This window comes from Scomber scombrus, chromosome 5, assembly GCF_963691925.1.
Source record: "Scomber scombrus chromosome 5, fScoSco1.1, whole genome shotgun sequence".
NCBI classification, from domain to species: domain Eukaryota; kingdom Metazoa; phylum Chordata; class Actinopteri; order Scombriformes; family Scombridae; genus Scomber; species Scomber scombrus.
Genome location: NC_084974.1, coordinates 31,220,770 through 31,234,049, shown reverse-complemented (window position 1 = coordinate 31,234,049; position 13,280 = coordinate 31,220,770). Strand labels below are relative to the sequence as shown.

The 13,280-nt window shown below is 38.2% G+C and overlaps 1 protein-coding gene across 1 annotated transcript in view; it reads left to right on the top strand.

Moving 5' to 3' along the window:
• The window catches only part of LOC133979986 (calpain-5-like), a 130,892-nt gene that overhangs the window by 3,537 nt on the left and 114,075 nt on the right, over positions 1-13,280 (top strand). The window contains exon 2 of the mRNA XM_062418543.1: positions 6,409-6,568. Coding sequence (XP_062274527.1) covers positions 6,413-6,568 — 156 coding nt within the window. The 5' untranslated portion in view covers positions 6,409-6,412. The remainder of the gene's footprint in view (positions 1-6,408; positions 6,569-13,280) is intronic.

Genomic DNA, 13,280 nt, shown 5'->3' with positions numbered 1-13,280 from the left:
ACACCCATGTTTGGCTGGTGTCCCCTCTGTTCTTGCCCAACATTCAAAAACTTGTGTGAATGTAGATAACTCTCTCTCTCTCTCTCTCTCTCTCTCTCTCTCTCTCTCTCTCTCTCTCTCTCTCTCTCTCTCTCTCTCTCTCTCTCTCTCTCTCTCTCTCTGCAGTTTCAGTGTGTTTACCCACAAAAAATGAATCAGAATAAGCAACATGTGCAGTTTAAAGACTGAAGGAAGGAATCAGAGTTTATTGTTCAGGTTCAGTTTCTGGAAGTAAACGCAGCAGAAAGAGGAGTAAACTCTGCAGCTGTCGACAGTAAACCAGCAGGTTTTTAAAGGCTGAGACTGTGAGCAAAGCTTGGTGACAGTAGTTAACTTACTTAGTTTCGTGGGTGTTAATGGGATCATGGTTATGTTATTTAATCCCACAGACTTCAGAGCTGCTGCACAAACCTTAGATATCGGATTAAGTCGGGATTTTCCGGTTATCCTGACTGAAATCAGCCGAGACACATAAATTACCATGGAGATTAATTATAGCCAGGCTTTATTAATCCTGGTGTCTTATTGGTTCAGTCAGCTGTGAATCCGATCAGAAATAATCAGTCATCATTAGTTGAGCTTATGAAGACTTTGGTTCATACTGCTGTCAGAGGTCTGATGAATATTACTGCAGGTTTTTAGATGATTAGAAAACAGCTGATAAAGCAAAAGGTGGATTCAGTGTGTCTTTGTTTGGATGTTTATATATTCATGTGTTAGAGGAAGGATGGGCCAGACCATTAAAACCTATAAATAATATATAATATATCATAATAAACCATCTATTCACACAACAGACTGAACAGCCTGAGATGTCTTAAAGAAAAATAAGTGAAGTTTCAACAATATTATTGCAGTAAAAGCTTCATAAAGATAAATCGTCCCAATCTTTGCAGTCAGGTCAGTCAGTTTGAGGTTACCGTGGTAACAGATACTGATCAAATATGTTCAAGTCCATCGAGGCAAATCTGTCTTTCAAATCTGAATCATGTCTCAGGTCCGTTATCTCAAGTTGGACGTCGACGAGAAGATCAGAGGCCTCGACTGTGAATGACCAAATGATGAAAAAGCTTCATTTTCTAAAGTTTTCATACTTTACAAAGTTACTCAGAGGGTTCGGGACCCTCGGCAGGCCGGTGCTGTATAAGCAAGGCAGCTTTATTTATTATATAGTGCATTTCATACACAGAGTCAACTCAATGTGCTTCAAATGAAAACACAATATCAGAAGGTTTAACAGTAAGAATTAGAAACATTAAAACATTATTAGAACCTAAATTATATTCAAAATAGAGAGAAAACATAAAAGGTAGATTAAAATAGAGCCTAAAATATGAGAGTGCAGCATAAAAATAATGATTTGTATTAAAATGATTAAAAGAACATACAGATTAAACATTAACATTTAAAGTGCTTTAAGGTTTAAGGTATTTATTAGTTTGGAAAATGAAGAAAAAAACAGCAAAACTATCATAATGATCTCAAATCAGACATGTTATTATTGAGCTGCATGATCTGTGTTTAATACCTAATGTAATAATGTAACCCCCCCCCCCCCCCCCCCCCCCTCTTTCCTTCCCGCCCTGCAGCAGACTGATGTGAACAGGTGACGTCAGTGTTCATTTACAACCACTGACACTGACTCACTCTCCTGAACTTTGCTCCTGTTTTTAATCCTCCGCCTTTCACAAACTGGTTTTCAGACTCATACGTAGTGTTGATGTGATTATTCCTCAGCTGCATTTTTCTGTATTTTAATTTAATTTTCTGAGCAAAATGTTGATTGGCCACAAAATCAGCTTTAGCTTGGAAAATGTCTAAAAGAGAGAATAACTACTGCTGCAACGTTTAGTCTGTTAATCAATTCAGTTGATTGACCGGTTATTAATCCTCCTGTTGTCTTCCTGGGTCATATTGAGCCCGTCTCTTTTGACTGTTCCTTCCTTCCTTCCTTCCTTCCTTCCTTCCTTCCTTCCTTCCTTCCTTCCTTCCTTCCTCCCTCTTTCTTTCTTTAAATTTTCTTTCGTTCTTCCCCTCCTTCCCTCTTTCTTTTCTCCATCCTCCTTCCATACTTGACTGTTCCTTCCTTCCTTCCTTCCTTCCTTCCTTCCTTCCTTCCTTCCTTCCTTCCTTCCTTCCTTCCTTCTTTCCTTCCTTCCTTCCTTCCTTGCTCCTTTCCTTCCTTCCTTCCTTCTCTCCTTACTTCCTTCCTCTTTTCCTCCCTCCCTCCCTCCTTACTCCTTTCCTTCCTTCTTTCCTTCCTTACTCCCTCCTTCCCTCCTTCCTTACTATCTTCCTTCCTCCCTCCCTCCCTCCTTACTCCCTTCCTTCCTTCCTCCTTTCCTCCCTCCTTACTCCTTTCCTTCCTTCTTTCCTTCCTTACTCCCTCCCTCCCTCCTTACTCCTTTCCTTCCTTCCTTCCTCCCTCCCTCCTTACTCCTTTCCTTCCTTCCTTCCTTCCTTCCTTCCTTCCTTCCTTCCTTCCTTCCTTCCTTCCTTCCTTCCTTCCTTCCTCCTGTCCTTCCTTGACCTGAGGACAATAGGAGGGTTAACCTGCATCTATTTTTTAATAAAACAAAGAACAAATTACAAAGAAAGAAAAGAAACGACACCAATGCATGCAAGAAAAAATAAGAACAAATAAATAAAAATAAATAAATAAAAATAAAAGAGAATTAGAGAAAAAGTTTATTAGAAGTAGTAAAAAACAAACAAGGTTAAAAAAGAGATTAAAAAAAAGAAACATGGATAAAATTGATAATAATAATAATAATAGATAATAATATAATAACATAAAATACAGCAGAACAACATTTTAAAACATTAAAACAAATACATAAACAATATAAATAATAAAGTCTTGTGTGTGTTGAGCAGAAGTGAAGACGCCTCCGTCTCGCGTTAGCTGCTCTGCTCAGTGTCCTCTCTGTGTTTAATGCCTTCTTAAATGACACTGATATAATTACACACTGGCCTCACCCATCCCATCATCCGTCTCCATGGTAACCGCCCCAGTCTGGACAGTGAGAGAGAGAGAGGGGAAGGTCAGTTCAAGTCAAGTTTTTGTCGTTTTCACACGTGGAGGATGAAACATTGACGTTTTTTAATCACACATGAGATAAATATTCTTGTAAATGTTGCTGAACAGTTCAAAGGAAGGAAGAAGATTTTTTAAAACATTTTTTAAACATGCATTACGTGGCGTTCACACCAAAATCCACCCATGTGTGAAAAACAGCGGTCCTCCTATTCATTTGAAATGGGGGTAATGTGTTTTTAGTAAAGCTAAGAAAACACAGATTAAAATAAATAAAAATGTATTTATTTATTGAGCACTACATACAATAAATAATAAGTACAAAAAACAATTAGAACAATATTGGTATTATGGGCAAAGTCATCACTGCAGGGTTGAGGTGAGACGGAGTGAACACAGTTTATTTCTTCACCTCAGAGTTGGTTTAAGTTTAGTTTAAAGCTGCAGTTTGCTGCTCCGCTGTGCTAACGTTAGTCTGAGTGACAGCGTAGAAACTTCACAGTATTTACGTCTTTAAATTAAGACAGTTTCTAAAGATGAGTTACGAGACAGCTGAAGATAAGTTTAGTGTGTCGCGCTGTAGACAGTCTGGAGTCTGCTCTGACCTCACACATCAGTTCCTCCCTTTTCTGTTCCTTTAACATCAAACAGCTTGAACATCCATGAGAGGAATCGCTCTCGACTCCCGTCTCCAATCAGCCGACAGAAACGACACAACTACACAATAGACGAGGATTTAATAAAACAACTGTTGCAAGAATCACAAGTTTAAATTATTTATTATTTATTATACATTGCCACTTTGTCTTATGCACCTTTTATTATAACTATTACTGCTTTTTATGTGTATATATTGCACGTAATATAAGGTTTCAATACGTAGGATTCTGCCTTTTTTAATATATTGTCATGTATTTGTTTGTATTTGTCTTTGACTATAACTTACTATGCTGCTGTAATGCAACCTTTGTCTGTCAGTGAATCTATCTCATCTATTAATAAAGCTTCAGGTAATAAATCTACAACATGAATAAAGTTTGAAGGCAGCTCACATTTCATATTAAAGGTGCAGACGAGCTGAAGTCAGAGTTTTGATTGTGAGACTTCCAGCTATAAAAAAGTAGCTTTTAATATAATGTGAATAATGAATGAATGAACAGCAGCGAGCAGGAAACTGAACATTAACACCAACATCATCTACAGCTCTGTAATCAATAACGTACAAGTGTGTGACGTCTGTGGAACATGAACTCAAGTCGAGTGGAGATAACAGAGAAGTTCACTGAATTAGGGAACACGCAGAAACCAAAAGAAGCATCGATCTCCTTTACACACAGCCAGTGTTTCTATACTGATAACACACACACACACACACGGGTTGTCCTAGGCCACTTATGGGGACATTTATTCTAACGCTAACCGTAAAAACTGACCCAAAAATCTGCTTTTCTGAACTGGGGAAACGACTTCTGTCATGAGTTGGTTAAGCTGTCCCCAATTAACTGGTCCTAAGTCTGAAATTGTCCCCAAAAGTAGCCTATGACAGAATACACACACACACAAGTTGTCCTAGGTCACTTTTTGGGACATTGCATAGACTTATGTTAATTTCCTGAAGAATTAACCTATCACTAACCAAACATTAAGCATACAGCTCTCTCTTAAATGGTCCTAAGTCTGGAATTTGTCCCCAAAAGTAGCCTATTACAGTATACAAGCACACACACGTTGTCCTAGGTCACTTTTGGGGACTTTGCATTGACTTACATTCATTTACCGGAGACTTAACCTAACAGTAACCTTAAAAACTGACCCAAATATCAGCTTTTACTGGCTTTTGTCCCCAGTTGGACAAGTCACCCCCATTTAACGGGTCTGAAGTATGAAATTTGTCCCCAAAAGTAACCTATGAGTACACACACACACACACACACACACACACACACACACACACACACACACACACACACACACACACACACACACACACACACACACACACACCACATCCTCTTTCTAGCATCGTCTAACTCTTATTGGCCGTACAGGAAGCTGCTTCCCTCATGAGAACAGACACTTAATGCTGCTACACAAACACACACACTTAGACACACAAACACACACACACTCAGAGGCGTGTGTTTGACTGCGGATCACCAGCAAACCCGACTGTCCAAGTTTCTGTTTGTCATCCTGTCACATGACTGCCTGGACAGTCTGTGTTCAGTGTATTTGACTAGTGTGTGTGTGTGTGTGTGTGTGTGTGTGTGTGTGTGTGTGTGTGTGTGTGTGTGTGTGTGTGTGTGTGTGTGTGTGTGTGTGTTATGAGTCTTTTAAAAGAGGAGGATATCCTTTTCACTGATCCTTCTCCACATAATAATAGGACCTTGAAGCAAAGCAACATTTACTGTGTTACCTCTCTTCCTAAAATATGAGTTTATTAGTATCAGTCCTGCTTTTAATTCCATGTTTTCCTGTATTACATGTTTTATAAATGAAGCATATCTGAGCTTACAGTTTGGCTTTTTGACATTTTTAGAAAATAATATATTTTCACTTTGTCGTTACAGCTACTGGAATTACATGACTCAGGTTTATTATGGTATTTATAGATAATTAGTGACCCCCCCCCCCCTTTTAAAGCTCTTCCTGTCCTCAGATTTCTTTCTTTCTTTCTTTCTTTCTTTCTTTCTTTCTTTCTTTCTTTCTTTCTTTCTTTCTTTCTTTCTTTCTTTCTTTCTTTCTTTCTTTCTTTCCTTCCTGTCTTCTCTTCTTTCTTTCTTTCATCTTTCCTTCCTGTCTTCTTTCTTTCTTTCTTTCCTTCCTGTCTTCTCTTCCTTTTTTAGTTTCTTCTCTTCCTTCCTTCTTTCTTTCTTCCTTCCATTGGTCCTTTCTTTCTTTCATCTTTCCTTCCTGTCTTCTTTCTTTCTTTCTTTCTTTCTTTCTTTCTTTCTTTCTTTCTTTCTTTCTTTCTTTCTTTCTTTCTTTCTTTCTTTCTTTCTTTCTTTCTTTCTTTCTTTCTTTCTTTCTTTCTTTCTTTCTTTCTTTCTCTCTTTCATCTTTCCTTCCTGTCTTTCTTTCTTTCTTTCTTGTCTTCTCTTCCTTCCTTCCTTCCTTCCTTCCATCTTTTTAATGATACTAAATAAATATCTTTGGGTTGTTGACACCATTTTCTAACATTTTATGGAGCAGACAGTGATGGAAGTGATGTTGTTATTATGATGATGTTATAATGTTGTGACGATGTTGTTATGATGTTATAATGTTATGATGATGTTGTTATGATGTTGTTATGATGTTATAATGTTATGATGATGTTGTGATGTGTGCAGGGCGATGGCGGTGCCGTACGAGGGCCAGTCTTTCTCTGCTCTGAGGAGGAAGTGTCAGCAGAGCGGGACTCTGTTTGAGGATCCTCTGTTTCCTGCGTCCGACCAGTCGCTCTTCTACCAGAACAACCGCATCGGCAGAGTCACCTGGAAACGGCCAAAGGTGAGAAAAAAGAATAGAAAGAAAGAAATGGTTTGTTAGATTAGAAGAGCCTCTTCATCAGGGGGGTCAAACATGAGGCCCGCGGGCCAGAACAGGGCCACCGAGGGGTTCAATCCGACCCACTGTCCTTCCTGTCTTCTTTTCCTTTATTCCTTCCTTCCAGCTGTCCTTTTTGTTGCCCTTTTTGTTGCGTCTCCATCAGGGATAGTACCTGCTACCTGCTACTTTTTTAGTATCTGCTCTGCTGAGGTTCCAAGTGAGCCGAGCCGATACTAAATGTGACGTCAACAGACTGCCGGCCTCTGATTGGTCAGAGAGTCACTGGAAGAGTCATGAGCCGTCCCACACAAGAATCAAACCCGCCATTTATAAATACCAACAACAGCGTTACAGCGATACGTTTCTCTTCTCTTGCTTTGTGTGAGACAGAAAGCCTAACACTACTACTACAGTCTACAGTTAGCCAGTTAGCCGAGTTAGCCGCCTAGCTAGCAGCTGAACTAGCAGCAGAAAGCTCTCAGACCTAGCGTCCATGTTTCTGGTAGAGGTGATGACTTTGATTGACAGGTGACACTTGGTATGGGGCGGGGCTTCAGTGGACTCGGCGGGCACTCCCACAGCGTTTGGGAGCAGAGAAAACGGTTGCTATTTACACAACTTTGAAGCCTAATTTAATATATTTGGCAATTTTTTTTAAACATTCAAATTTTGCAGGGTGGTTAACAACACACTTTTCTGTGGTATGTCAAACTCAGAACACATATTTATTCTTACTTTACACAGACTTTAAGGGTATTGAGTACTGATACCCAGCCCTGCTCGATATGTGACGTCATTCCCCAAATGAATTAAATAAAATGATCACAGGTAGAGTGATAGAAATAGGAATCATGATAATTGAGACACAGAGAAAACAAGACTGGGGAAACCTTTTTTTAAACATTCAGCTGGTGGTTTCAGTCTAAACTGTAACAGCAGCGTCGCTGTTTACCTCATTATACAAACAACGCTGCAAAGCAAGAACACACTCAGGTCAAAAAGAGGCGAAGAAAAAAAGTTTAAAAAAAGAATTTCCTGCACCACAAGTTGTTGGGCGGACTAATGAGCAGAGAGAGAGAGAGAGAAAGAAGAACCAGAGACTGGAGGCAGTAGGAGGAGAGGAGGGGGGGGGGGGGGGGGGGGGGGGGGGGGGGGGGGGGGGGGGGGGGGGGGTGGGGGGGGGGGGGTCATGAGACGAGCACAAAGGAGAGCTTGCATATAAACAGAGAGACATGAACTGAATGAGGAGAAGAATTTATGGAATTTAACCACACGAATAGAAATGTGTGTGTGTGTGTGTGTGTGTGTGTGTGTGTGTGTGTGTGTGTGCTCTTATTGAGAATAAATATTTGAGTAAAAATGTGAGCAAATATTTGTTAGGCAGAGTAAACCTGTTGAGTGTCTCTGTGTTTACTGAGCAAAGGAACGTAGATTATCTGCTTGTTTCTTATTTCAGTGAGTCTCATATTTGTGGTTGAATCAGGTTTAATTGGATTGTGTTTAAAATGTGACTCACCGACAAATGATGGTAATAAAAGATGATAAAGATCATTATAAGAAGGAATTTCGTTCACTAATCCTGAACAAAATGTTGTGTCCATGTGGTTTAGTTTAAATTTAAATGGTTAAAATGTGAAAATAAACGTATGAATAACTTGCACACATTCTTTTTTTGTGGACCCAGCATCAAATTTCTGCTTTTAATCCATTTTGAGAGAATATATTAGAGGATTATGGCAAAAATGTCTAAGTGGTGTAACCATAAAAACTTTGTACCAAATAATTCAACTTGCTTAAAAACAGTAAATTGTCAATAAAACACCATATCAACTAGTTTGGCATGATCTTACATTATAACTTTATATTAAATAAAGGTAATGGAATACAATTGTTATCAATATTACATTTACTCTGGGTAACCATGGAGATCAAGAACCATTTACATTCTTTTGTGGTTACACCATTTGACATTTTCAGGAGCATTCAGTCTTACTTCTATGTGGAAAAGTACAATTATTAGTTTTCATGTTTCATTTTCAGTCAGTGCATATCATACTGTCCAGTAGATCTCAAGTGGGTGAGACCAGTAAAACCATTACATAATAACTTATAATAATATATTATATAACTTTACTATAATAAACCAGGTAAACTGAATATAACAGGCAATAAATATAATAAAGCACAAGATAAAAAGAAGATGAGCAAAGTACAACTCGCTATAATGAAACATAAAACTAGATATGAGTGAATGTTTGTTGCTGAACAGGATTTATTGAGCTGCATGTTTAACTGGGAAGAAACCAGTATGACTAAACCTGATGACATCATGCTTCCCTCCCTGACTGACACGAACACAAGGAAACAGGTTTAACCCAAAAGTACATCAGGATTAGGAAGTGTGGTCGTCAAGGAGAGGAGCAAAACAACACACACACACACCCACCCACACACACACACACACACACACACACACACACACACACACACACACACTCACACACACACACACTCTCACACACTCTCACACACACACACACACACACACACACACACACTCTCAGATACACACAGAAAGACATAAAAACAGACACAGACACACACACACACACACACACACACACACACACACACACACACACACACACTCTCAGATACACACAGAAAGACATAAAAACAGACACACACACACACTCTCAGATACACACAAAAAGGCATACACACAACACACACACACTCTCTCTCAGATACACATACAGAGACATAAAAGAACACACACACACGTTCAGATACACACTTTCAGATACACACACACACACACACACTTTCAGATACACACTTTCAGATACACACACACACACACACACACACACACTCTCTCAGATACACACACACACACACACACACACACACACACACACACACACACACACACACACACACACACACACACACACACACACATTCTCTCTCAGATACACACACAGAGACATACAAAAACACACACACACACACACACACACTCTCTCTCAGATACACACACAGAGACATACAAACACACACACACACACACACACACACACACACACACACACACACACACACACACACACAGAAAGACATACAATTAATTAACTGATATAAAACAATGACATCATCTTCTTCCAGCACTCAGTACAGAGTAGAGAGACACTCAGCTGAAGCCTTTTACTGTTAATCATTGATGATCTGAGCTGCTAAATAATGAAATAGGAAGTGCTCGTATTGATCGTTATTATTGATTTGACCAGGAAAGTGAAGCGGTGAGCCATCAGAGTAACTACAGCTTTAACAGGAACTTAAAACGGTCCAAACTTTAGATTAATAGCAGAAATCTTTTGGTGTTTGCTTCTAGATATCTGCAAATTCTGTATTTTTGAAGCTTGTTAAGCACATTGTTAAAAGATGATGTCACTGTTTCTAAAAGCATCCAGTAGTCTCTGGCTCTGTTTTCATTCATGTGTCATTTCAAATGTCTCGTATGTATCCAGACAAACTCCAGATATGATTTAATACGTCTTAGTTTAAGTTTAGCCACCAATTAACTACATCACCGATCAGATTCTAACTCTCTCGGCCCTGCTCGAGTCCAGAGAGCGAGCATAAAACACCTGAAGCTGATCGATCAGAGCAACAAAAAGAAGGGTTAACTGGAGCAAATACACAGTTAAAACATTAACACTTTAACAGGCAAGGCAGCTTTATTTATATATAGGCATTTAATACACAATGGCAACTCAATGTGCTTTATACATAAAACAAACATTTAACAGTAAGAATTGGAAAAACATGCAATTTGATAAAATAAAAATAAAACCCAATAATAGTAAAAACATAAAAACAAAGAAAGATCTATCATCTATCATCTATCCATCTATCTATCTATCTATCTATCCATCTATCCATCTATCCATCTATCCATCTATCCATCTATCCATCTATCCATCTATCCATCTATCCATCTATCCATCTATCCATCTATCCATCTATCTATCTATCATGTCAGTTTCATAGTTTTGCAGTAGAGTGAGATCAGCTGTTGATGGGAAGTGATTTAAAATGAACGTCACACTGCGTTTGCTGCAGAGAGATACAGTAAGCACACATTATGGGAGGTGTTTGGCATGAGACACTCTGTTATTTATCATGTTGACATAGAGATAATAGTGAGTCACAGTCGTTGAGTCACACCGTTTAAGTTTAAAGGGTAAAATTAGTAGCCTGAAGTCATAAGGAGACAAAGAGAGATGCAGCGGCTGGTGATTATCTACCTGACGGAGATTTGAAGACTGTTACAATCAAACATAGTCCGTCTAACTGTCTCATTCTCACCAATCAGAAGCATCCTACTGAAAAAATTGGCGGGAAAAAAGTTAATTTTTAATTAGCAGTACTTCAGGAGCTGAAACTTCTGCTTTTTGTTTAATCCTCATTTATATACACAAATATTAAACCTGGTGTAAATACAGTATTTCTTCCATTGAGTGTGATAAAGTGAGTAAAAGAACAACAGCAGGAGGAACACAATCAGGATCTGGGCCTCTTGATATGGATTCATTTGTTAATTAATTAATTTCATAATGTAGAGCTTCATTTGAAATATTTAAATGCTTAAAAAGTAAAAAAAAAACTACTAGTTCATTTGCTTTTGAGAGACAATATTACAAAATCTGAACATTAAATTCAATAAATCATGCTCTCAGATTGATATACCACTCTCTTGATAAAGATAGGAAAAATAAAAAGATGGCATGTGATCGAGATCCAGCCTCGCCCTCTTTGTGTGTGTGCGCTTCTTTTTTGTGGTTGAACAGACGAGTACATGTAGACATATATAAATATATAAATATATACAGTACATGTGCTTTAAATAGTGGCTTCTAATTTAGAGCACATGGACTCTTTCTGGTTCCTGTACTTATCGAGCGCTCAGTCAGTCATTACAACACAAGACGGCACTGAAACAATGTTCAAGTTCAACTTTATTTATACAGCACTTTAAATACAACATAATTGATCCAAAGTGCTTTACATAAAGGAGAAACATATTGTCTTGGTCTTAACTACAACACTTATATGAGAACAGGGGTTCTATAATATTTGGGGGGAGTGAGACGATTCAACACCTTTTAAACAATCATCATCATTTAAAATCTGTTCAGTATCTAACAGTCAGCCGGTGCAGGGAGGCGAGGATGGGAGTGATGTGATCCCTCTTTTTTCTGCTTCATTTTGGAGAAGTTGAAGACGTTATAAACTAGACTAGAGTGATACCAAAATACAACGAGTTATAATAATCAAGGCATGAATGACTTTCCTCAGGTCAAGAGTTTTGAGAAGATGCATAAAACTTAATTTAACTACATGATTGATTTGCTTATCGGATTTAAATCCAGGAGTTAAACTGCCAGGATGAGGAGGAATGACGTAAATCATTTTAGTTTTATTGGCACGTGAGCTGGAGAAAGTTATGTAGTTTGGATCTGTTTCAACCTCATTAAAAAACATTATATTATAACTGTACTGTAGCGTTTACTACACTGACATGTTGTATCTCGTCTGTTAAATCCTGTTCATATAGGTATAATCAGTGTTTAATTAAACACAGTAAACTGATAAATTGTACATTTTACCAAACATGGAAAAAGCACAAATCACGAGAGATCTGGCATTAATTACGCACAGGTTACCCAACACTAAGTAATTATCTAGAGCTTACTTAAGGCCCGTTATCAATATGCTAAATGTGATCCGGTAACGTATAAAGTGTAATGTTACAATACAGTCAAACGTAACGTCATCACGTATGATGTTGTTAGAAAGACTGAAGGCGGAACCTCAGTTTGTTGTTGCCATGGTTTCCTCCCTGCCCGGTTATTGTGTGACACGCTAAGAAGCCGGCTAACTTTATTTTCCCTAATGTGCGTCCTTAAATGAAAAGTAAGTTATGTCAATTGATGTTTCACTGATTGTTTGTTTGACTATAACCTGTTTATTGATTTATGTAAATTTGACGGCATTTATAGAATTTAAACGACAGTTATAGCACTCGTTAGCATTATGCTAGCACATTTCTATAACATTTATAACGGTTTTCTGTTATTAGTGCCATACATAGTAACAACTTATTTTATCACCATTAACACATTAATATATTACTTTGAGAGAAATTGTAATGTTTATTAATGTCAATTCTTATGTTTATTGAATGTTTATGATTTACACGATAGCCTCCAGTTACATCGTATACCATTGTTACCATGGTGATTAACGTTACCGTTTGTTATATTGTTTCCAGACCACATACACACCCATATATCATCACATCCTCACATCATCCACCTCTAATCATCTATATACTATCACCTGTAACATCTGCTGATGAAGAATTATAATAAAATAATGTTCAATAAATGAAAACCTCCAATCCCTGACTCTTTAATGGGAGTCTCCTGTCCCTATTGCCGCTTCAACCAGTATACAGTATAAAGTGCAGTAGAGCTGCTACAGATGTTGTATGTTAGATTATGCAACATTTTAAAACCTCCCAAACAGAAACTCCGCCACCATTTCATCCCTTTTTAGCTCTGGATGAAGCTTCATCAGACTCCTCCATCGCTCGAAAGAAGAGCCG